Source organism: Typopeltis vanoorti, chromosome 22, assembly GCF_054136105.1.
Source record: "Typopeltis vanoorti isolate ZY-2024b chromosome 22, IOZ_Tvanoo_1.0, whole genome shotgun sequence".
Taxonomy (NCBI): domain Eukaryota; kingdom Metazoa; phylum Arthropoda; class Arachnida; order Uropygi; family Thelyphonidae; genus Typopeltis; species Typopeltis vanoorti.
Genome location: NC_143570.1, coordinates 60,669,511 through 60,697,084, shown reverse-complemented (window position 1 = coordinate 60,697,084; position 27,574 = coordinate 60,669,511). Strand labels below are relative to the sequence as shown.

The 27,574-nt window shown below is 35.5% G+C and overlaps 1 protein-coding gene across 1 annotated transcript in view; it reads left to right on the top strand.

Annotated features, from left to right (window-relative positions):
• Positions 1–27,574, top strand: part of LOC150094452 (neuroglian-like) — a 479,168-nt gene that overhangs the window by 284,019 nt on the left and 167,575 nt on the right. The window contains exon 13 of the mRNA XM_090412472.1: positions 11,697–11,884. Coding sequence (XP_090268598.1) covers positions 11,697–11,884 — 188 coding nt within the window. The remainder of the gene's footprint in view (positions 1–11,696; positions 11,885–27,574) is intronic.

Sequence of the window (27,574 nt, the reverse complement as noted above, 5' to 3'; positions counted from 1 at the left end):
ATGCACAGTAATATATTTAGATTTCACAAAGGCTTTTGCTAGGTTACTGCATGATAAGTTGATAGTCAAACTAGAGTGGATGGGGTTGGATATTAGATTGGTGCATTGGATTGGAGACTGGCTATCTGATAGGTATCAACAAGTTGCATATGAGGAAGCGATATCCAGGATAAGGAAAGTTACTAGTGGTGTGCCTCAGGGGTCTGTTTTAGGGCCATTGCTTGTTTAACTTGTATATTAATGATATTGGTGAAGATTTGGATGGAGATATTCAATTGTTTGCAGATGATGCAAAGTTGGGACGAACTATGAAGCGTAGAGAAGATGTTGTGGCCTTACAAGGAAGACTTGATTAAATTGAGTGATTGGGCACAGGAATGGAAACATGAGTTCAATGTTGCAAAATGTAAGGTTTTAAAATTTGTAAAACAAAAATGGGATGCAGAATTTATGCTTGGTGAGGATATATTGTCAGAGGTGGAAGAAATAAGAGATCTGGTGGATGATGTGGAATAAGGATCTGAAATTTAGGGGACACATAAGCAAAATTGTGAAGGCAACACAAAGGCTTTTGGGAATGATGCAGAGGACACTGACTTGTAGAAGTAGAGAGATTCTTGTTCTATTGCATAAGACTTTGATTAGGCCACATGGACCATTGTGCCCACATTTGGTCACCTGGTTTTCAGAAGGATGAAGAGATCTTGGAAAGGATACAGAGGTGACTGACTAAGGTAGTTTCTAACCTCTGGAATGTCGAGTATGAGGAAAGATTGAGAAGATGCAACTTGCAGAGTTTGGTGGACAGGAGGGGGTTGTTATAGGATCAGTGATGGAGAGGTTCTACAGAAAATAGTGGGAGATCAGGGGAGAACCAGAGGTCATCCCTGGAAACTGTATAAAGAAGGTATGTGAATAGGGGCATGAGAAGCAGTTTTTTTTTTTCATGCAGAGTTGTGAATGATAGGAATGCCTTGCCCGAGAGTGTGGTGTCTGCAGAGAATTTGTGTGTGTTTAAAGCATGGTATGATGTGATGTGTGTATGATAAAAGGACCTGCTAGATGAGTCTTTGATTCCATGGGATCTTGAGTAATAATCTGTATTTAAGTTTTGTAGATCTGCCAAGAGAGAAGCTATTCAAAATGCTATAGTTGTGGTATCAATGGGTTATTATATCAAGCAATACTTAGTCTTTATTGAGTTGTAAGTCAGCAGTTAGAATTGAAGAAAGCACAGGAAGATGATTTAATGTTAAATCTGGTGTCGGACAAGGATGTACATTATCCTTACTGTTATTCATTATCTATGTGGATTGCATTATGAAGGAAAGTGGTACTAAACCTGATATCAAATTGGAAATGTTAATCTCGGCTCTTTATATGGATGATATTATACTTCTAATCTAATACTTCTATTATAATATATAATATAATACTTCTATTACCCAGTACTAAATAAATCCAGTACAAGTCTTCAAGATTCCCTGACTAAATTGATAACTGTTGTAATAGATATGGTATGAAGGTCAGCAATAATAAGACAAAAGAAAATGAAAATAGGTAGAAGCATTAAAAAAATCACCTGAATTGTGAATGGAGAAAGGAACTATAGAACCTTTAGTAAAACATTTCAGCTAATTAGGCACGACTTTTAGTGAAGATGATAAATTAAATATGGAAATCGACAACAGAATCAACAAAGATTGTATGGTAGGAAGTCAACTGAATAACTTTATATGGAATAAGAGAGAAATTAGTCAAAAACTAAATTAGCTGTATACAAGATAGTGTTCAAACCAATTTTAACTTATGGATCTGAGAGCTGAGTCAGAAGTAAAACACTTGACCAAAATCTAGAGACTGCAGATATGAGAGTCTTGAAAAAGATTAGGGTGTGAACAGATGGCATCAATGGCAATGTCATGTTAAAAACAAGGATATTAAGAAAGAACTTGACATTATTAGCATCCAGGAATGTATTATCAGAGCTAATCTCAGGTGCTATGTCACTTGAACCGAATGGGAGAGGAAAGATTATCAAAGCAAGTCTCCTCTGCCAGGTTGGTAGGAAAAAGACACAGAGGAAGACCAAGATATAGGTGGATTGATACAGTAAAAAGTGCCTTAGAAGACAGAAATATGATAATGTTGGAGTCTTGACAGGTAACAGATTGATTTGGAGGAAAATTGTAGATAGGAAGTTAGTGGTGATATAAGTTTTTCATGTAGTACTATCATGAAAGCAAAAACTGCCATCTAAACTTAGAAGCTGCATGGCTGTGCAGCTTAGAGGGAACATTGCTGATATTCCATCTGTCCTAACTGCCAAATTATTATCCAGGTTATGCAACAGCTCTAGGACCTCCTTCTTATATATCTCTATAAGAATATCATGGTAACACTGTACACTGTTATATACACTAGGTTGATAGATTATAGTCAAGTGTGCACTCATTATTGGAACTACTCATCTGCTTCTGCTATGAGGGTACTGCCCGCATTCTGTAAAGTTATTCTTTACAGAATTGGATATCAAATTGGAAACGATATCTTTTTCTTTTACTTGCAGCATGATAATAAAATTCTTTTGAGTTGTCTTTAGCCTATGCAGCCAATTTCTTTTCATACTCCAACTTAGCTTTCCATACAATATGTGTAACTTTTCTGGCCTGAGCTTTTTATATTTCATTGTTCTTTACTCGAGGGACACATTTAGAAACCACATCATTTAAGCACCTTTTTAAAGTTTCCCATTCAACAGCTGATATCACGAAACTAAAAATAATATTCTCCTGAGTTTGTCATAATTTCCACATTTGTAGTTCAGCATACAAGGTCTGACACAAAAAATACGAGACTAACCCTATAGCTCGGGAATGGAGAGTGGGAGGGAAGAGACAAAGAGATGGTTATAGAGCATGTTCTAACCTATCACTGTGAGACAAAGCTCAACTCCATCGCTTTACTCAGTATGAGTGGATGCGTGTTCAAATATAGACATTTTCTTACCCTTGGTTGGAAAACGTTGGAGTGCAAAAGTGAACAGCGAGTTAACATCAAGTTTCTTGTGAAACTGAAGAAATACGTGACAGAAACTTTTCAATTATTGACTGAGACTTATGGTGAAGAATGCATTTTTGAATGGCACAGATGATTTTCGGAAGGCAGAGAAAGCATGAAAGATGATGGCTGCCCATGCACAACAGTTACCGATGACAACATTTAAAAAGCGTGAGATGTGATTCAAAAAGACAGAAGGTTGGATGTTCCAGCTGTAGCTGAGAAAGTTCATTTGGACAGAGAAAGTGTTCGACACATTTTAATGGAAGAATTGAACATGAAAAAGGGTTGTGCAAAAATGGTTCCAAAAAGTTGTCAGATGAACAAAAAGAACGTTGCAAGGAACTATGTTTGGACCTTTTACAGTGCATTAAGGATCATTGGGAAATAAGGTCGCTTCAAGTGGATGTTTCTCCCAATCAAACCTCTAAAAATGACTTAAAACAAGCTATAAACAAATTGAAAATGAAAGATCGCCAGAGAATCAAAATTGCAACATGAAATGTGAGAACAATGAACAGATGTGGAAAATTGGAAAATCTCAAACAAGAAATGGACAAAAGAAAAATTCATATCATAGGGCTCTGTGAAGTCAGATGGGAAGGAATAGGTGATTTTTATAGTGACAAAGTAAGAGTAGTTTACTCAGGTGAAGATAAAAAGGAGTTGCACTTGTTTTTAATAAAAGAAGAGCAAAGAGCATTATTAGCATAAAATGCCGGAATTGCAGGATTATGGTGGTAAAATTGAAGGCTGAACCGGTGGACATAACAATAAGGCAGGTATATATGCCAACAAGTGACCATTCAGATGAGGAAATAGAAGAAATGTATGAACAACTATAAGAACTAATTAAGGTTCTAATTAAGAAAAAAAGCAAAGACTATATGATTATAATGGGAGACTGGAATGGAGTTATGGGAGAAGAAGAGGGTGGAGTGTAGTAGGAGGATACGGACTAGGTAATAGAAATGAGAGAGGGGGAAAGGTTAGTGGAATTCTGTAAAGAAAATAAGCTAATAATTACAGATGCTTGATTTAAAAAATCTAAGAGAAGACAATCACATGGAAAAAACCAGGCGATACAGAAAGGTATCAAATGGATTACATTATAGTAAAGCAAAGATACAAGAATAGTGTAAAAAATGCATGTACGTATCCTGGACAGATAAAATTGAATTATTTCACTATACATGGGACAAACTGCCATAGTGAGAGACAGACACATATGGTACAACAGAACCAGGTATCATTGGACGAGGAGTAAGACAAGACCGTTCTCTGTGACCAATTTTGTTTAACCTGTATTCTGAAGCAATGTTAAAAGAAGCACTGGAGAATTCAGAAGAAGGAATAAAGATTGGAGGTAGACAGATATTTGCAATATGATATGTAGATAACAAGGCATTATTATCAAATACTGAAACAGTACTCCAGTAATCTGTTCAACAGATGTTGTAGTAGGACTACTACAGTAATCTGTTCATCAGATGTTGGAGTCCTATATCAATCATGGAATGAAAATTAACATAAGAAAAACAAAGGTAATGAAAGTAGCAAGGAAAGAGGCAAATATGGATATCAGAATAAATGGGGAAAAATTGAATCAAGTAAAGACATTTAAATATCTAGGAAGTGTGATTAGCAGTGATGGAAAATGTAAAAGTGACAAAAGCAAGAATAGCAATGGGAAGAGATGCCTTTAATAGAAAATTGAATTTATTCAGAAGTAAAATGGACAGAAACCTGAAGAAAAGACTAATAAAATGTTGTGTGGAGTGCTGCCTCTATGCAGCTGAAACTTGGACATTGAAGAAAGAAGAAATTAAGATTTTGGAAAGCTTTGAGACATGGATTTGGAGAAGGATGGAAAAAATCAAATGGACAGATAAAATAACTAATGAAGTCTTAAAAAAGAGTAGAAGAAGAAAGAAGTCTGTTAAAGAGGATAAAAAGAAGAAAGGGAAACTGGATCGGACATATTCTGAGAGGAAATGGAATCATCAGAGATGCCATCGAAGCAAAAATAAACTGAAAAAATTGTTTTCCTTACTCTTCCAGAGGAAGAGTAAGGAAAACAATGCTAGATGACGTGCTCAATGGAGACAGGTACACCAACTTGAAAGAGAAGGCTCAGAACAGAAGAGAGTGGAAGGAAAGTTTTTGCTACTAAGAGAAGAACCTGCTCATTTGCAGAATACTTAAGAAGGACGAACCAAATTTGTTGAATTCGGTAATTACTTGTGATGAAGTTTGGATATTTATGTATGATCCGGAAACCAAGCATCAATCAATGTAATGGAAGTCAGCAACATCTCGAAGACCAAAAAACCACGCATGAGTCGCTCAAAGTTCAAGGTCATTTTGATTGTTTTCTTTGATATCCAGGGTATTGTTATGGGTTGTCTTGATGAAATTGCACAAACGCATGAGAAGGAAACAACCAGAATTGTGGAGAAACGGTTGGATTTTGCAACAAGACAGCACGCCAGCCCATAATGATTTGTCTGTGAAGCAGTTTTTAGCTAATCACAACATTACTGTGCCTGAGCACCTGCCCTATTTGCCAGACCTGGCTCCCTGTGACTTCTCTTCCCAAAGATCAAGTCAGTGATCAAATGTTGGTAGAAGATGTGAAAGCAAAAACAACGGAGATCTTCAGCAGCCTTTCAGAAAATGATCTGCAGAATTGCTTTGAACTTTGGTAGCATCGTATGCAGCTGTGTGTCAACTCAGAAGGGAACTATTTTGAAGGAGATCATAGTTGATTTTCTCAATTTGTTAAATGAAAAGAGATACAGGCACAGTTGTTTTTTTCTGTCAGACCTCGTATAATCTGTTCTGATTGGATCATTCATATATTTGGCTACTTCCCTGTCCAGTACAGCTAAGTTATGGGGACTACTGCTGGGAATTATAGTTTTAATTTTCTGAGATTTTGACTTTCATGTTAAGCTCATCATCTTGAGCACACACATGTATACAGAGAAACAAGTTGGATAATAATTCATACATTATGCCAAAGTATTCGCTTATTTGGTCACTGTTAGCAAATTAGTAATTTGGTAACTAGTTTTAGCCTAGTCTACTTCTCGTTAGGGAAAAAAAAAAGCACATCAAAGCTACAGTCCTGTTTTATATGGCCAGAGATTCAATTCACACATATTATCCTTTAATGAAAAAATACTGGTAAATGGTACAGCATTAGTGGACACCTAATCAATGTTTAAAATAAGAACTGATTTATTGTCAAATTGTGCCTGGGATAATTAATGACTGAAGTAAGGGATTACTGGAAATCTTAATTATTATGGCCTGACAAAAATGGTCATGTAGTATACCTTGATGTAGGTCAAACATGTACCATCCATATTCTTGAAATTTAGGATATTACATCATGTTTGAGATTAGATTGGTTGATTAGAAGCTTACAGACTTCTTTAAATTTGCACTCATACTATTTTGTAAGGAAAGTGATTCTCCAGTCAATTCTTTATAAAATATCATCATCAAATTCCTGCCATGTACCCACAAGGAGTTTACAGGATATGATAGTACTACATGAAAAAATTATATCATTATTAACTTCTATCTACAATTTTCCTCCAAATCAGTCTGTTACTTGTCAAGACTCCAACATTATCAGATCTTATATTTCTATCGTCTAAGGCACTTTGTACCATATCAATCCACCTATACCTTGGTCTTCCTCTGGGTCGTTTTCCTGCCAACCTGGCAGAGAATACTTGTTTTGCTAATCTTTCCTCGCCCATTCTGTTTAAATTACCATACCACCTGAGATTAGCTCTGCTGACGCATTCCTGGATGCAGACAATGTCAAGGACTTTCCTAATATGCTCATTTTTAATATGATATTGCCATTGATGCCATCTGTTCACGCCTCTAATCTTTCTCAGGACTCTCATATCTGCAGTCTCTAGTCTTTGGTCAAGTGTTTTACTTCTGACCCAGCTCTCAGATCCATAAGTTAGAACTGGTTTGAACACTGTCTTGTATACAACTAATTTAGTGTTCCAACTAATTTCTCTCTTATTCCATATGAATTTATTCAATTGGCTTCCCACCATACCAGCTTTGCTGATTCTGTTGTCTATTTCTATATTTAATTTACCATCTTCAGTAAAAATCGTGCCAAATAGCTGAAATGTTTTACTTGTTCCACAGGTTCTCCATTCACAACACAGTTGACATTTTCAATGATTCTGCCTATTTTCATTGTCTTTGTCTTTTTATTGCTGACCTTCATACCATATCTATTACAACAGCTATTCAATTTAGTCAGAGAATCTTGCAGACTTGTGGCGGATTTATTTAGAAGTATAACATCATCCGCATAAAGCAAAGAGCTGACATTAACATCTCCAATTTTGATATCATGTTTAATACCACTTTCCTTCATAATGTGATCCATATAGATAATGAATAACAGAGGGGATAATGTACATCCTTGTCTCACACCAGATTTAACATTAAACCATCTTCCTGTACTTCCTTCAATTCTAACTGCTGACTTACAACTCAAATAAAGACTAAGTATTGCTTGATATAATGCCCCATTGACACCATATAACTGCAGCGTATTGAATAACTTCTCTCTTGGTACCTTGTCATATGCCTTTTCCAAATCGACAAAACTTAAATACAGATCTTTGTTATATTCCCATGCTTTCTCGACTATTTGTCGTAAAGTGAAGATCTGATCCTGACAGCCTCTATTTGGCCTGAATCCAGCTTGTTCTTCACCAAGCTTTTCTTCCTCAATTCTTCTCAACCGTTTCTCAAGTATACTTGCATAGATCTTGCCAGGAACACTCAGTAGGGAAATACCTCTGTAATTCTCACATTCAGTTTTATTCCCCTTTTTATATATGGGTACTATGAGAGCTCTATTCCAATCATCGGGAATTCGTCCCTCTGTCCAGGCTTTCTGAACTATGCAGTGCAGCCACTGTAAGACTCTTATACCACCATACTTCAGCACTTCTGGTCGAATATCATCTACTCCAGCTGCCTTTCCACATTTCAAGCCTTTGATGGCTTTTTCTACTTCAAGTATAGATATGTATTCCTGCCTGCATGCCTGGTCAGTGTTTTTTACCACTGTGCTGTCATCACTGCTTGCTTCATTTAGCAGTTTTTCAAAGTAATTACTCCATACTTCAAGGATATCTTTTATTCCAGTTTTCATGTCACCTGTACCATCTCTAACTCCTTTTACAGCACTCTTTCCTCCATTCCTAAGCTTCTTCAAAAACCTCCAGAATATTTTGCCACCTTCTTGATATTTATTTTCTATATTCTTGCCAAAGTCCTGCCATGACTTTTGTTTAGCTAGTTTTACACAGTGTTTAGCATTCTTGCATTTGTCTCTATATTCTCTAAGAGCACAAGCTGACTTATTTGACAGGAACTTTTGATATGCTTTCTTCTTTTCCTTCACTGCCACTTTAACTTCCTGTGTCCACCAGGGAGTTCTGATTTTTCTCTCCTTGCAGACAACTTCACCACATGCCTCTCTGGCGGAATCAATCAGTGTTTTCTTGAAGGCTTGCCACTTAACCTCCAAGGTTTGGTTCCTGTTCTCAAACTCTTTCATTTTTCTTCAATAATCTTTGTGTATTTTAGTCTACAGTTCACATCTGAGAGCTGCTCAACTTTTATTCGCTTTAAAACATTCTTATATGTTATTCTTTTCAATATGAAATTCATATTTTATCCTGCTCAAGACTAAATAGTGATCACTTCCAATTTCAAATCCTCTGTACACTCTGGTGTCCTGCACCAGGGAGAAAACATCACTATCAACAATAACATAGTCAATGAGACTTTTCTTATTCCTAGCTTCTTCTCACCATGTGAATATGTGCACATTTTTATGTTGGAACATGGTGTTAGTAATAACCAGTCCATGTCCTGAGCAGAAATCCAACAGATATTTGCCATTATTATTAGCTTTGCTCTTTTCTCCAAATTTTCCCAAAATATTTTTGTATGTCTCGCAATCATTTCCTACTCTGCTATTTAGATCCCCAACAAGGACCAATTTTTCATTGTGTCAGTTGCTTTTTCTAACGCATCAAAAAATTCCTCCACTTCTACCTTAGTAGAACCTTCTGTGGGACCATAGGCACAAATAAGTCTCATTGTCCAGTTCCCCATTCTCATATTTGCCCACATTACTCTACTTCAGACTGCCTGCCATTCAAGAAGATTAGCCTCGTATTTTGTGTTGAATACTATGGCTACTCCTTCTTTTCCTTGATTGTCATTGCCTGAATATAACATTTTGTATTTATTGCTCAGAAAGATCTCACCAGTTTTGGTCTTTTTTGTTTCAGTCACCCCTATTATGTCGATCTGCTACTTATCTAATTCCTCAGCTAGCTCCATTTCTTTGCCATTCAGGCTTCTTACGTTGATAGTACCGATCTTTAACTCTGGTGATGTTGAGTTGGGGTTTGTTTTCAGATTTGTTCCAGTAGCTGACTTTTCGCTGTTCTCCCTGGTTCCCTGGCGAAAACAACGGGGGCCTTGTTTAACCGGGCGACACCCCAGCCGACATGAAATTTTGTCATGTTGTACCATCATTTTTTTTATTTTGGTTTAACCAATAAGAATACAATTTGGTCGGCTAAATCCTAAATCCTAAATCCCAGCCCATCCTCGTTCATTCAGTATCCAAGTAGATACCCAACAGGGTGCACCACGAGAAGGTGAGGATTGGACATTAGGTCAGAAGCCCTGGTTGGTTCTCTGCATTCCTTTAAAGGCTATGTGGAAGTCTCCTCTGAGTTATACAGCTTCGACCCTTAAGCACCTTATAAAATATCTGTGATCAGAAAGGCCAGATTTTTCATAGTTATCAAATATGATGTGTCATTTCATTTCATGCATCATTACAATTCACCTATATATATTTATATGGCAAGTTATAGATGCATTGAATTTGATGCACTCCAAGATGAGACCAGGAATAGAATATTTTCTTTAATGTTGTGTTTGTATTTGTGTGGTATTCTCTTTTTTTCTCTCTTTCTCTCTGATAGTACCATTTGGTTAGCCTAGTGACTGCGCTTCGCAACCATATGCCTGCGAAAGGAGTGTCCTGGGTCTGATTCCCATCGCTGACGTGAGGAGTTTAAGGATCTTTCTCAGGCATAGCCAAGTTAGCCAGTCTTGGGTGTGGACAGGAGGATTTTTCTCTCCAGTTTATCTTGGATTTTTCCTCCTGCAAACAGGCAAAGCAGCCCTGTGAACACATGCAGCTACAGCCATAGAATATACTGAGAGGCATAGGGCTTGTCACCTTATCCTTGGGATGGGTACAACTTAGAAGGGCTTAAGATAGCTCTGTAACAGGCCAGTAGGCCTAACACGTAGCAGGGGAGTAGGAGAAGTCTTAATGATAATAACATGTATTTTTGCTGTATCCATCTTTTTTTTTCCCCCAATTATTGCTGATAATTTGTAATCACTTGTTCATTTGACCAAATATTTATAACTCTGCTTTTGAGTGTTTTTTGTGGGCTGTGGTAAGTGTTTATGTATTGGCTGGTAAGTATAGACTTTTGGTAGACAGTGAAGGACAGACTGCCCAAGGCAAGATGTGTGGCTAGTGCAACCAGAAATGGATGTGTTCTTGTTTTTCATTTCAGTGGTGAATGGTATGCGTTTGTTCAGGTGGATGAGGAAGGTGTTTAAAATTTATCATTCACAGGACCAAATATTGAAAATATCAACATATCTGAGCTAAACTTTGGGCTTTAAAGGAAAAATATCTAGTTCACATTGCTCAGAACTTTTACATATACTTTGGCAATATGGAAGGGGATAGTGGCAAGTCATGGCTATATCTTCTTTTTAAGGTAAAAGTATTTTGCCACACAAAGTAAATCCTAATAGACACCTTAGAACTGACTAATAGATCATTTTTATTGAGTGTGATGTGCTTATTTTTGTTTATTAAGTTTTAAATGTAAAAGCTTTTTATGGGGGGAGGGGATGACTTACCATCTTCTTGGATTGGTGATTATTAGGCCTATCAATATAACTTCATCTATTGTTTTAAGTGGAATGTTAATTGTAAATTTAGCAACTAGAGTTTTGTAATATTTTATTTATTTATTTTATTTTATTTATTTTTTTTAACTATTACCACAAATTATAACAGTGGTATGATATTTGTGTTGACCATCGGTGGGGGGGGGGGGGGTTGATTGCAGTACTTTGTGTGGGCTAAGAATTAGATGAGCTAGGAGCCTCTAGAAAACAAACTTGGAACTTTGTCAAGTCACTTTAGGTGTCCAGTAAGCAGGGTTATAATATCACACCAGGCAATTAAAATTGTTTGCACTTACAGAAAAATATTTATAAAAAAATATACATTCATATAAAAATATTCAAACACACATCTTGTAGATTGGAAAGTGGAGATGCATTGCACTTAGCCATCTAGGCTGGTGGCTGTACTTTTTTATGTAATGGAGATCATGTAGAATGTTTATAGGTAAATAAGTTAATGTATGTGAATGTGTGGAGAGAAAGAGAGAGAGGGAGATAAAGAGAGGAATTTCTATTTTTTATAATAAATATAATCTGGTTTTGTTTACTTTCAGATGTTCCTAATCAAGTGAAAATTGTCAATGTTCAATGTGATGGTTTATCAGCTCTGGTGGAATGGAAGCCAATGGGTGATCGCAGAGCTCCAATTCTTAGCTATACAATTCAGTACAATACTACTTTCACTCCAGATACATGGGAAGATGCATTTGCAAGTATTCCTGCACCTGATACACGATTCAGGGTAAAGATGTCATTTTTGGAGTTTTATTTTGCTTCACTCATCTTAATAAAACTGATCTGTAATTGTTTTTATCAGTAGATATTAACAGGCCATAATCCCTCACTAACACTGACTATTTCTACTGGGGGTTTAATTAATGATGAATAGAGGAATACCTCAATGGATGAGCAAACTGGTTGACAAAAAAGCTTGGCTTCTTCTATGGGTCTTAGTGGACCCTTAAGCACCCATAACCATTGAAGGTATCCTTGGATTTTGTAATCATAGTTCCAGGATAACATGGTTATCCCTTTGTCTATAAATATACTTTGTATGTAAATTGCATGCATTCTCCTGGCTGATTTGCCTGTAACCCAAATGAAAAACTCATATTTCAGGAGTAAAAAAACCCTTCCACCTATGTGTGAGACCTACTAACTCACCTTCAGTTGAAAAGCCCTGCTAAAGGTTGTTCGTATCTTAGATGGGATGTGAAGAACTTAAGAAAATCTTACTAGGTACACCAGCATAAAATTAGAGTAAACCCTCGATTTAATGGACGAAATTTCCGGTCTGTATGTCACATGTGAAAATTAACACCCTGTTAATTTTAAAATGCTTTTAACCAAGATTTGCTTATAATTAAATTACCAGGTTATTTTTAGCAAATTTTGGCAAATAAGCCATCATATGTTGGAATGTAGTAATTTAGCCAACATAAATGAGTCATCGCTCATAACACATGTTCGGTGAATGATTAGGACATGATCACACCATTCGCATTGTAATTGGTTCTTTTGTCGCATGCCTTGACTTTCTGCAGCAGTTTTATTACACACATTTTCGTAATTTGAGGGAGTTAATTATAAAAAAAACAGCAGAATTCAAAAGTTCAAAAAAAAAACTTGATAGTTTTTTCAAAGCAGGATTAGCTAAACCAAGTGCCTCAACATCGAACATTAACTCCACATTAGCTTATCTAAAAGTGTGAAAATTGTGTGTAAAACAATCTTTTTGTATATATTACAGTGCTAATATTAATAAAATTGCAGTCTAATGTTACAAATATTTTTATTTTAAAAAACTCGTGATTTAATGGACTTTCGATTTAACAGACACCCCTTAGTCCCTATTAGTCCGTTAAATCGAGGGTTTACTGTATATCCCTTTTATATAATGCGTGTTAAGGGAAGCAAATTCATTTTGAATTGTAATGTAATTTTTTTCTAGCAGAACAAATAGTAAGTGGAAGAAAAGCTTAGTAAGCATGCAGGATTTGCATGAAATTTTATAGCATACTAAAACAAGGACTGGATATCTTGGTATTGATAAAATATAAAGACTTTCTGATATTTATGGAATTTGATTCCATTTTAATTATCAGTCCTTCATAACACGTCTAATTTTAATGGTTTGTCTGAGTGTGGCTCATATATCTACTCTATAATATAAAATGATAAGTTTTTTTGTAACGTTTTTGTGTCACGTTTTTTTTCAAGTTATTTGAAATGTTTTGAAACTCAGGGGATACCCTGAGTGTCCAGTCTTCAAAATTCGAGTCATCAGAATTCGAGGAAACCTGGTCTACCAGTCCGGAACTCGGGGGGAGTTGGGCGGCATAGGTGCCGGGGGGGCAGAAGGATGACATTGATTCTCCAATCAATGTCATCCTTCCATAATCATTCTTTCTTTTGCTGGCTACATACCAAAAAAACTCCTTAGGATTCTTTTTGGCTTCATTAGCTAACTGCTGTTCATGCATCTCTTTAGCTACCCTCACCAAACCAAGTCACTTTCCTTGCCTGGTCTCTGTAGACCTCATGGAATTGGTTATTTCCACTTCTCTTATGCTGCCCCCACAATGCCTTCTTTTTCTGTATCGCATGCTTAATCTTTTTATTCATCCATCTCACACCTACCTTATTTAACCTTCTCACTCTTGGAATATACTTTGACATTGCATCTACTAGATAGTTTTAAAAATCCCCCAAGCTTCATTGATCTCTTTTCCCACTAACTCCTCATTCCATGCTACTCCCACAAGCTGTCTCCTGAGCTCTTCATAATCAAACCCCCCCCCCCCCTAGTTCCACATATGTTCTTTTCTCACAGAGGTCCTCACACTGCTGGCAACCACCCAGATAATCACCTCATGGTCACTCTCACCAATTGGTGGATGATTTGACACCTCATTTATAATTACATCCTCTGATGAGATGACCAAATCCAGACCCTCAATCCTTGCGTGCCCTCTGTTACATACTGTCTGAGGTAGTTATCCCTCAAAAACTCAGGAAACTCTTTTTCTTTACTTCCAGTTGCTATCTCATCATTCCAGTCTATATTACCATAATTAAAATTGCCCATAATGATCACCCTTTTCTTATTTGCTTGGCTAATTTGATTATACATTTCATTATCATCACCAGCCACATTACTTGGTCTATAACAACATCTTCTTCTTCCTTTCCAGGCTTATAGGCCAAGTGGTCTGTTCCGGACTCAATTCCATCTTTTTAAGGGTCTGCCTCTGAATTGAGTACCTTTTGGGTGGTAATTTAGAATTTGTTTAGGTATTCTGCTTCTGTTCATTCTTAGTAAGTGTTCTTTCCATTTTTCTCTATAGCAAATAACTGTTTCATTTAGGGAGGTTGTAATTCCAAGTTTTTTTCTGATTTCGCTGCTTTTCATTTTGTCCATTATTGTGACTCCTTCAGTTCTGCGCAGAAATTTAATTTCAGATGATTCAATTCTTCTTTCATCTGCTTTTTTTTATTGTCCATATCTCACTGCTATAAAGTAAGGTTGGTTTAGCTACTGTATTGTAGATTCTTATTCGTGTGTGTTTTTGTACATAATCGAGTTTAAAAATTTTATTTATAATGCCCGTTACTTTTAAAAAGTTTGATATCTGTGGTTCTATATCAGCGTCATTTTCATATGACATTGTGCAACCTAAATATTTGAATGTATTTACTTGCTCTATTATTTTGTTGTTTATTACTATTTTGCTTCTTATTGGATTAGCACCTTTGAAGGCCATGACTTTTGTTTTCTCTGTTGATATTTCCATACCATATATTTTCATCAGATATTTAGACTGCATAATGATTTTTGTAGTTCATCTTCATTATTTCCAAGGATTATTTGGTCATCAGCAAAAAGAAGAGTGGCTAATCTGAATGATAAATGCACGTAAACACAAGAAAGATATTTAATTAACTATAGATTGTTTAAAATAGAACAAGCCGCGTGATGTTATATCACTAAGTATGAAACGGAATAAGGAATATTTTGAAGTAGAGACATGATTTAAAAAAAAAAAAATTAATGAGTAATCTTGATTAGACTTTCCCAGATTTTTGATATAGATATACAGTCATTACGATTCAGGTTGGGATGATGGAGCAAGGCCTCCACGTTTTCCTTGAACAAACATTCAAACCTATAATGGGATCTATAAGAGGCAAGTCCTGGACCAAAGGATGTTGTGGTCAGTTTTGATCCCGTGCTTTGCCAATCCAGACTTTTCAGGTTTGTTGTGAAAAATGGAGGATTGATGTTCTTGGATTCTTTTTTCAAGAGAATGTCCAGTCTGTCCAAAATAGGATAGATCGCAGTTGCACGGAATTTGATAAACTCCAGGAAGAGATAAAGTTGAGCGTTTGTCTTTAGGAGAAGGAAAATGAGAAGACAATTTGTTAATAGGTGAATAAGTAGCTGTTAAATCATATTTCTTTAAAATTCTTGCGATAGGTTCTGAAATACTTATTATAAGCACGTTGAGTAGAACGTTTAGCCACATTTAGAACTATGTGAGAAAGATGTAGATCCAAATTTGTGGAAATATAGTTGCGAAGATCAGAAATAAGATGACTGTGAATAGCTATGTCATGTTTAGCAACTTTAAGTTGGTTACAGATTATAGATAAACTGGTGTTCTGGTAAATATTATGAGCTCCAGGAGATTTTATTGTTTCTTTAATCTTAGCGAAATTGAGAATAATCTTGTTGTCACGGCATTTTTTGTCAAGGGAAAAAAATCTTGTTGTCGCAGCATTTGCAATCGTGGCTAAGATTAAAGAAACAATATCTCCTGGAGCTCATAATATTTACCAGAACACCAGTTTATCTCTAATCCGTAACCAACTTAAAGCTGCTAAACATGACCTAGCTATTCACAGTTATCTTATTTCTGATCTTAGCAACTATATTTCCACAAATTTGGATCTACATCTTTCTCACATAGTTCTAAATGTGGCTAAACGTTCTACTCAACGTGCTTATAATAAACTAAGTCAACATCTAAACTGTAAATATGAAGCTCTTTCATCGAGACAATCCAAGCCCTTCATAACTCCAGATAATTGGATTTTCAATATATTCGGACGTCCTTTAACTGAAAATGAAACCCTCATCCTATCAAAAGGACATGATTTTTCTATTGTTTCTAATAAGATAACATATCTAGATTTCCTAGTTAACATTGAACAAAATCTCAGTCATCTAACTAGTGATAAAGCTAATGCTCTTTGCCTAGAAGTTGCTTCTTCTCTACTTAAGGCCAACCTTCCTCCTGAAATGAAATCTTTACAGTCCTTGAGAAAAAATAATCACCTCATTATCACCAAAGCTGACAAGGGAAAAGCAACTGTAGTTATGGACTTAGCAAATTAAGAAGAAAACTTTCTCTTTTGCTCTTCGAGATCGCTCCACATATCAAGAAATCGATTATAATCCAACCAACAGACAACTAAAGACATTAAATTCTCTCTTAGATAAAAACACAATTGAAAGACTTAAAATTCATTTTGCAAGACCTCCTAGATTTTATGGTCTTCCAAAGATTCATAAGATTGACTATCCTTTCCGTCCAATAATAGATTGTATTGATTCTCCTACTTACCGTATAGCCAAATATTTAGCTAAATTATTGAAATCTTACATTGGCAACTCTAATTCTTTTTCAAAGAACTCTTCACATTTCTTAGAAAAATTAAAAAATGTCTCATTACAACCTTACAGATCTTATGGTTAGCTTTGATATAGAATCTTTATATACCATTGTACCTCTCAAGGAAACTTTAAAATTACTTGCTGACATCTTTCCTGAAGACATTATAAAACTGTTTGATTTCGTAATACATTCGGGATATTTTATATGTCAAAATAAATTTTACAGCCAGGTAGAAGGAACAGCCATGGGAAGTCCTATTTCTCATGCTTTAGCCAACTTTTATTTAGAACATTTAGAAAAAGTTCTCTTCTCATCTATTTTCCCTCAACCATCCTTTTGGGTAAGATATATAGATGACATCTTTACTATTTGGCCACATAGCAAAAACTCTTTACCTTCTTTTTTAAACAGTATCAATTCCTTGCATCACCATATAAAGTTTACTATGGAAATAGAAGAAAACAACCAGTTATCTTTTTTAGACATTCTCCTCATCCAGTCACCTTCAAATATTCTTTCATCTACAGTATACAGGAAACCAACGTTATAAGAATATAACGACCTGTTAAGAATATAACAGGTTGTTATATTCTTAAAGTTAAGAATCAGCCCATCATCCATGTCAAAAAACAAATTTTTTAAATTCCTCATCAGAAGAACAAAAACTAATTGTTCTACCTTTGATTATCTACAGAAAGAACTTTTTACTATCCAACAGCACATGAAACTCAATGGCTTTTCTGAAAAAAGTACTCAACATCTCAATTCTTATAATCCTCCACAAAACAAAGTTTCAATATGTCAAGTGCCAATTCCTTATATCTCTGGTATTTCAGAACCTATCGCAAGAATTTTAAAGAAATATGATTTAACAGCTACTTATTCACCTATTAACAAATTGTCTTCTCATTTTCCTTCTCCTAAAGACAAACGCTCAACTTTATCTCTTCCTGGAGTTTATCAAATTCTGTGCAACTGCGATCTATCCTATTTTGGACAGACTGGACGTTCTCTTGAAAAAAGAATCCAAGAACACCAATCCTCCATTTTTCACAACAAACCTGAAAAGTCTGGATTGGCAAAGCATGGGATTGAAACTGACCACAACATCCTTTGGTCCAGGACTTGCCTCTTACATAGATCCCGTTATAGGTTTGAACGTTTGTTCAAGGAAAGCGTGGATGCCTTGCTCCATTGTCCCAACCTGAATTGTAATGACTGTATATCTATATCAAAAATCTGGGAAAGTCTAATCAAGATTACTCATTAATTTTTTTTTTTTTTTAAATCATGTCTCTACTTCAAAATATTCCTTATTCCGTTTCATACTTAGTGATATAACATCATGCGGCTTGTTCTATTTTAAACGATCTATTGTTAATATTCTAGCTTGTATTTTTTATAACTGTTCTTGTAATACCACTGAGGATGGTCTGCTATTTCCAGACTGAAATATCTAGTTAATTAAATATCTTTCTTGTGTTTACGTGCATTTATCATTCAGTCTTATGTCACAAGTATCCTTAAAACAGCAGAGAGTAGCTTATCTGGTGTTACGGTTTATCTTGAATCTTCCTTCATTAGTTATCTTCCATTCTTTTATGATTTTATCTATGTATATATTAAATAAAATCGGTGAGAGAGGACAATCCTGACATACTTCTCGATTTATTGGTTTCCAGCTTGATGCTGAATTATTGTACGTCACAGATATTTCATTATGTTGATACATATTATATAAGGCTCTAAAGAGTTGGTTTGGTATTTCATATTCTTCTAGGATTTCCCACTCTGAATAATTTTATCAAATGCTTTCGTGTAATCTATAAAAGCTATGTGTGTTTCTATGTTCATTTCTCTGTGTTTTTCAATTAATAATTTTAACGTAAATGCAGAGTCTATGCAAGACCTGCCTTTTCTGAATCTATTTTGTTCTTCTATTAATTTTGGGTCTACGATACGTTTAAGTTTATATGCTGAGATTTTTGCATATACTTTATAACAGATACTAAGTAAGCTGATTCCATGATAATTGTTACAATCAGATTTGTGTCCTTTTTTGTAGATGGGAATAACTATTGCTTTGGTTCAATCTTGTGGGCATTTTCTTTCTTTCCAGATCATATTATAAAAGTTAAGTAACCTGAGTGAGAATTCAAGTCCTGCATATTTGATAAGTTCAAAGTTTATATTGTCTTCTCTTGGAGCCTTTCCTGTTTTGCTTTGGGTTAATGCTTCTGTTAATTCTTCTAGAGGGATGTTTTCCAAGTTATCAGAGATGTTTACAAAGGGTATTTTTCTGTTTTGAATGTTTTCATCATACCATAGATCTTGGTAGTAATTTTGCCATGTTTCCATTATAATGGTAATATCTGCTTTTTCTCTAGTTTCATTGCTTAGATCTTTGAGGATTTTATATGCAATTGTTCTTTTGAGTGTACAGTCTCTCTCTAATTTTGTTACAAAATTGTTCCTTCTGTTTATTCTCCTGCATGCTGCTTTTGCTATTGCTTTTTTTCTGTTGTATTAGATTTTTGATTCCATTGTTTTTAGGTTGAGCCAGTTTTTATGTTTTTTTCTTTTCTTCAATAATGCATTTAATTTCATCATCCCAGTCCCTAAGGCCTCTTTTTCTTTTCCACTTTTTCTTTGTTCCTAAACTTTCTTTTGCAGCTTTTGTCATTATGGTTTTTAGGTTTGACCATTCTTCTTCTATGTTCTGATTTTGTTTTATACTTGTCATCCAGTTCTTTATTCTTTTTTGGTACAAGTCTTTAATACTACTGTCGTCCAAAAGTCTAACTTGGAAAGATTCAAAATTTCTATTTTCCTTGTGCTTTTTTGTTATTTTCCATCTTGGTTCCCATTTTCCCATTAAAAGGTAATGATCTGATTCTATTTCAGATCCTCTGTATACTCTTGTATCTATTATAATTTCTGACATTTTGATATTGCTGATTATGTAATCAATAATGCTTCTTGTGTCTCTTGCTTCCCAGGTGTATCTGTGGATGTCTTTGTTTGAAAAAGGTGTTCATTATTTTAAGGTTATTGCTTATAGTAAAATCTCTTAATCTATTTCTATTACAGTTAAGTTCTCCGATAGGTCCTATGTTTGGTTTATTGCCAAATCTGTGTTGAGATCTCTTATTACCAAAATGTGATCCTTAGGATTGGTCTTATTTAATATGTTCTGCAGTTGGGTGTAGAAGTTTTCTGAGTCCTCCTCTTTTCCTTCTTCAGGTGCATAAGTTCCATTTACTGTCATATAGCCTCTGTCTATTTTAATTCTCATTTCTATTATTCTATCACTCCAAAAGTTGTAATGGATTATAAATAATCCATTACAACTTTTTTATGTAGAAAGATCATTACATTATCTCTCTTCTGCTTTTTCCCCACTGTATATATAGATATAATTTTCAGTTTTGTCTATTCCTCTCTGTTTTTTTTGTTTAGATTCTGTAATTACTGCTAATTTTACATTTCTTTCTTCTAGTACTTGGTCCAGTTCTATGATTTTGTGGTGGATACTTCTCACATTCCAGGTGGCTATATTCCAATAGGTGTATTTCTGCTTTTTTTTTTTTTTTTTTTAGATAATTTTCTTCTCTAATCCTTATAACAACATCCAACTAAGTATTTGATTCCATTCACCTCTATCTCACACCATACTGCCTCAAAACCACTTTCACTATTGTATCTCTACTTTGTATGGACATAACTCTTTCTCTATCATCAATAACACTACTCCCTCCCATCCTCATGAAACATCATACCCTTCCATCTCTATTCCTGTCAGGATGTCGTCCTCTTCCAACCATGTCTCACTTATTCCAACAATCTTTTGGTGAACAGACGTAATTAATGCAACCATTTGTATACAAACACAGTAGCTCATTTCTGGATCTACAGCTAGTTCCACTGATACCACTCACTCAATGTGATCTCTCCATGCTTGACTGGGGCCATTTCCCTTTCTGCTTATTCATTTTAAAACCTTTTTCAATTCCAACTGTTTCCTCTTGATCCCAGGTCATCCCATTTCTTTCCTGTCTACACACGCTCTCACCTCCTCTCGGAGCATCCACCTTTCTCATGCTGTGTACTCCTGTCCACCCTGAGCTTCCGTTTCCCTGCTCCTCTTGCACACTCACTACTCACTTCCTTGTTCATAACCACCTGTCCTACACTCCTGCTCTTCCACATCACTTCCAACTTGATCTGATTCATTCTCTCTCACTCTACTCACTTCTCTACCTTCCAGCAGCAGTCTCTCCAAGCGATTCCCACCATAACCACTCAAATGCAGTCCATCACTCCTGTACAGTTCAATTCTTCCTTCAAACTCATTCCACACATTAACAAACTGTACTCCCATCTCCTCACACATTTCAGCCAGCATATCATTCATAATCCTTGCTCTCCGCCTCATCTCACCACAGCCATCCCTAGGTAACACGCTGACTACCCTTCCTGTCACACTATTCTCTTTTATCCTTCTAAGTAGCCTCCTGATATCCATTCTGACATGCTCTTTGTCCTCTGTCAAATCATTCATGCCAATTAAAACCATCAACTCCTTTGCTCGCTCCCTCCTCATATCCAATGCCTCAATCACTCTACTCATTTTACTGCCTAGGACATATACCTTGTGCATCCTGTCATCATGATTAGTTTTAATAGTTTTTATCCAAATTTTCTTAATTTCATTCCCTTCCATTTCATCTCTTTCCTCATCCAATCTAATTCAACTTCTGAATCTCGCGTCACATTCTCTCTATCATTCAATCTTTCTAATTTTCTAACTCTCGACACCCTCTTCTCACTTTCACTCTCATTCTTCCTTCTGTGCTTCCGTACTTTCAGTCCAACATGCGTCCAACTTTCACTTTCATTCCACTTTCGATTCCTGCATCACGCCATTTCCAGTTTCATTCGTTCTCTCAATTTCGTTTCCTTCCACCACTCTCACCTCACTTTTGTCCTTTTTAGCATCTGTTACAGTTTTTAAATCCCTCGTTTTCTTTTTTTTTTTTTTTTTTTTTAGCATTCTTTCGCACCATCCTTCTCTTTCAAACGTGCACTCATTTTCCCCGCAACATTCTCGCTACTAACACTCTGTCATCAGTTCCTCGTTCAGGTCACACTTTGCACACCTCTTCCTTCCATCCGCCCCAAACATCCACAAATCATTTATGTAATCGAAAGAATACATATAACATACCTCACACTTAATGAAATGACATGTCTAAATTAAATTCATGGAATGACAAAGCCACCACCATGTTATTTCCTCTGCCGATTACTACTTAAAGGTCTAATAATAATGAATTTGTAATTAAGTTTAGGCAAATGTAAATCCCCCGCACTAATAATACTGGTAGCACACAACTTTTACAGCAACTCTTACTCAAACATACTTAATTATTCCAAGAAATCTCAATCTGGAGCTCTTCTTACACACGTCTTCCATTAAGAAAACATATAAACTATGAAACAAATAAATAGTATAAAATTATAAATTGTACATAAACTTCATTGCATATAAAGCATAAATATTTTAGGCGAAATGAAATAAAGTGTATATTGTAATCGTCATCACTCTCTTCAAAACTGACATTTCATAGATGTTCTTTATTTACGAGTGGCCGGACGTCATCATCACTTGAAATCTCTTGGACATCATTTGCATAATTCTCATTGCATGCATAAGCTGATTTAGTTATCAAGAAGTCAGTAATAAGACCTTGCTTACCACTATGCTGCAATTTTTTATTAAGTTCATAATATGGAGTTAAACAAATATCCAATTGTCTCGTGAATTTTCCAGAGCACTCCATTGAGAGATCATAATCTATAAAATAACTTTCTTACCAAGTACAATCCTTCTGATTTCTTTAAACTGAATTCTTTAATGGATTCATTGCAATCAGAATCTTCGGAAGAACTTTCCCTGCTATTTTGTTTGACGTCATCTATTAATAGTACCAGTTCCTCATTTAAATCTGTCCCCATCAATTAATTCACTAATTGTGAATTAATTGTTTTTAATCAAATTGCAAAAGTGCTCTGAGTGGCCATTACTATGAAAATAACTTTTTTACGTAAAAAAAAAATTACATATTGTATGTAACTCACCAAAAAATAAAGTGCTCAGCTTGAGATTAACACACTTATGATTTGTAATGCACTTTCCTGGCAGAAAACGAAGACAATTTTCAACAATAAACATTTTATATAGTAAGCAAATTGATGTAAATGCATGCTAAAGGGTATTTCCCCTAATATAAGTTTGCTACTACTTATAACTACATGCACGATATGGGCAGGCGCAAATTTGATGAAGATAAAATTTTATTTTTTAAGTCATACATTGAAAAATATATGAAACGATAAAGGGTTACTACAGTTTGTCGACCATCATAACCGCATTGTATAAGGGTTACCTGTATATACATTAAATAAGTATTTAAAATAAAAAATATTCCATTAAAATTAAATAGTATTTTATTTGATGATTTTCATATGTTTGATTTTTATTGTTCATATTGGGTTTTCACACCTGCAACCATTCTTATCTTTTTTCATATGCACTGTATTCTTTTTTACACGGTTTTCATTTACACTGTTTTATCTTCAGAGGAACAAATCTTGTCTGCTATGGATACTAAAGATTTTATGATGAAATATTTTTGAGATGGATGTGAGCTGATGTATTATGGATAAAACGACCTGAAAAAGTTGTATAATAAATTTAGTTTAATCCTTTATCCAAGTGTGAGCAAACAAAGTTTGCGCCTGAAAGTATCTTCAGAACTGGGGTAAGGTGGTGCAACACCAGGGCAACTCCTTGCAAAGGTGGAGCAAGATACTGTCACTCCTATCTCAGTATCTCCCATAATGCAAAACACATCTCCTTGCGGATATGTCTAATGTTATGCATTAAGGGAAGGGCCACTACCCAGACTAGTTTCGACCTTTATTGAGGTCTCTTCAGTGGGAGCCAGGTCCAAGTGGAGATACCAGCCAGAAGCATTAGCAAGGTCATCTCTACCTATAGGAGTTGCCAAATGGTATGCCACCTTTTTAATAAATTACTCTGGATTTAGAGAAAGATGTTGAAAGTTTATTTTTCACTTGGTTAGAATATAATAAATTTAGTTTAATCCTTTATCCAAGTGTGAGAAAACAAAGTTTGTGCCTGAAAGTATCTTCAGGACGGGGGTAAGGTGGTGCAACACCAGTCTTGAAGATACTTTCAGGCGCAAACTTTGTTTGCTCACACTTGGATAAAGGATTAAACTAAATTTATTATATTCTAACCAAGTGAAAAATAAACTTTCAACACTGAAAAAGTTGGTTTTCAGTAGAGAAAGAAATGGAAATGGATCCATCTTGTTTATGCTGGATGTGTACATCAAGAAAGGAAATATCTTTCGATGATTCTTTTTCTAGTGTGAACTTGATAATAGGATGCAGGGTTTTGATTTTTTGTAGAAATGAGCAGAGTTCTAGTTTCTCATCAAGTGCATCCATTTCCACTTCTTCTGTCTACCGAAAACTAACTTTTTCAGGTCATTATATCCATAATACATCAGCTCACCATCCATCTTAAAAATATGGCATCATAAAATATTTAGTATCCATAGCACACAATATTTGTTCCTCTGAAGAATCTCTAAAACAAGAATTGAAAATTATCAAAAAAAACAGCCTTACTAAATGGGATATACACCCTCTGTCCATAAAAGTTCCAAAAATAGAACAAATTGTAATAAATTTAGTTTAATCCTTTATCCCAGTGTAAGCAAACAAAGTTTGTGCCTGAAGTATCTTCAGGACTGGGGCAACTCATGGTAAAGGTGGACAAAGCTCTCATCACTTCTTGTCTTAGTATCTCTCATAATGCAAATCATGTCTCCTTGAGAGATGCATTAAGGGAAGGGCCACTACCCAGACCGGTTTTGACCTTTATTGAGGTCTTGTCAGTGGGAGCCAGACCCAGAGGTGGTGATACTACCTATACGAGTTGCCAAAAGGTGTCTCACCTTATTATTAAATTACTCTGGATTTAGAGAAAGATGTTGGAAGTTTTTTTTTTTTTTTTTGAAAAAAAATTTCCTTAATGCATAGCATTATGGGAGATACTAAGACATGAAGTGATGAGAGCTTTGTCCACCTTTACCACAATTCAGTTGCCTCAGTGGCAAGCTTTGTTTGCTTACACCTGAATAAATGATTAAACTAAATTTATTATAGTCTAACCAAGTGAAAGAAAAAACTTCCGAAATCTTTCTCTAAATCCAGAGTAATTTAATAATAAGGTGATACACCTTTTGGCAACTCGTATAGGTAAATATGACTTCTCCATTACTTCCACCTTAGTATCACCACCTCTCTGGGTCTGGCTCCCACTGACAAGACCTCAATAAAGGTCAAAACCGGTCTGGGTAATGGCCCTTCCCTTAATGCATCTCTCAAGGAGACATGATTTGCATTTAAGCCCCTTATAGCTCACCTTTTGGCAACTCGTATAGGTAAATATACCTATATGCAGTGGTGAGCTATAAGGGGCTCGCGCGAACCCATTTATACATGCTACTATAATTGCTACTTTAAATTCATATGGATTTTCTGATAACTATATAAAAAATCATTTCATTGCATTTTGTTCTGATGGAGCTAATGTAATATTAGGAAACAAATCAGGTGTTGCAATCCAACTTCTACAAAAATTTCCCAACGTTATGATTTGGCATTGCACTCAGCATTAGACGATTCGATAAAAATATTTAACTTATTCTAATAAATCATTTTGAAATATTTATGAATAGATTATATGCTTTTTATCATCAATCGCCAAAAAATCAACGAGAATTAAATATGATTGCAAAAGACCTTGGTATCGAAATTTTAAAGATCGGCCATGTGTTTGGACCACGATGGGCAGCTTGAAGTTTACGAACAGATCTTGTTTTGTGGAGAAATTACCCAGTTTTATTTTGCATCGAACAATAAATATAAGGGCTTTTTAAACCGACTTCTCAATTTGGAATTTTTAAAAAATCTAGCATTAGTGATTGATATTCTACAGGAATTATTATATCTGTCAGAAGCTCTACAAAGTCGCAATATGGTAAGCATTATAAGGGCTAAGTTAAGCTTTTTTTTTTTTTGCTCGAAGATGCGAGCCCTTTGTTAAAATTTCTATAACTCACCACTGCCTATACGTATAGGTAAATATACCTATACCTACTGACGAGACCTTAATAAAGGTCGAAACTGGTCTGGGTAGTGGCCCTTCCCTTAATGCATAGCATTATACATGTCTGCAAGGAGATGTGTTTTGCATTATGGGAGATACTAAGACAAGAAGTGATGAGAGCTTTGTCCACCTTTACCACGAGTTGCCTCAGTCCTGAAGATACTTCAGGAGCAAACTTTCTTTGCTTACACCACTCGCATAAAGGATTAAACTAAATTTATTATAGTCTAACCAAGTGGGGGGGGGGGGAGAAAAAACTTCTAGAAGAAACTAGTGTCTCCACCTATTGTATCTTTTTGTTGTCGAAAGTGGCAACCTTCATTAATGTTGCGTGAACTGTTTATGACATTTGTTTCATTAGGAGCCGAGTTATAGTGCCAAGAGTGAGAGTGTGTTTTGACGAACGGGCGAAAAATGAGTTTCAAACAGAGAGCTGCGATTGACTTTTTGTGTTAAACTTGGTAAAGGTTTTACTGAAATGCTTCAAAAAACATACTGTGATGAATGCGTATTCCGTACTCATTTTTACAAGTGGTTTAAGCGATTTCAAAGTGGTGATGAGATGCTTGAGGACGACAAAAAGACAGGCCATCCAAAAACTAGACTGAGTGAAGTTAACATCCAAAAAGTGCGTGATTTCATCAAAGAAAACCCGAAATGATCCGTGAGATTGATTGAAGATGAATTGGGGATTCCAAAATCAACTGTGCACAACATTTTGACCGAGAGTTTGGGCCTTCGGAAATTGAATTTGCGATTTGTTTCCCACAAGTTGACTGACGACCAAAAAATATATCGAATTGAACACTGCTAGGATCTCATTAAAACCGCTCGTAAGGACTCAAACTTCTTTGAAATGATTGTTACTGGTGACGAAACGGATGAGCCTGAAACAAAGCGCCAGAATTATGAGTGGAGACCACCAGAAGAGGGGCATCCGAAAAAAGTTTCTTGGAGAATTCAAAACTAAACATGATGCTGATATGTTGTTTATTATTTTAACGGTATAATAGAACACAGAAACTAAGTAAATAATTAATTTATTAACTTGATGCTGATATTTCGCTGGTATTATAACCAGCATCTTCAGAGCACAAAAACACTGTTTGTCACAATACGCGAGACTAAAACAACATGGTGTACATTAACAAAATTGTAGCAGCAACACAAAGACTAGAGTCCTGATTTTGGCGCCCTCTATCTGAAAAAAAAAAAAAAAAAAAAAAAAAAAAAAACACTATCATATATTGCTAGAGTCCTAGAAAAGTGCTAGTTTTTCCTTAATATGACTGTCTCCCAGATCTTCGGCAAGTTAATACAGCCATATTTGTTGAGATTTGGGGTGTGTTTTAGGGCTTCTGTCGCCTCTAAGAACAATCTCTCTGATTTATATGGGTTTCTGTGTAGTACTTTTGTGTTTTTCCAGTTGATCCTGTGTGCAGGGGTATCCAGAGCATGGTCTGCTAGGCCCGACTTCCCATAATGA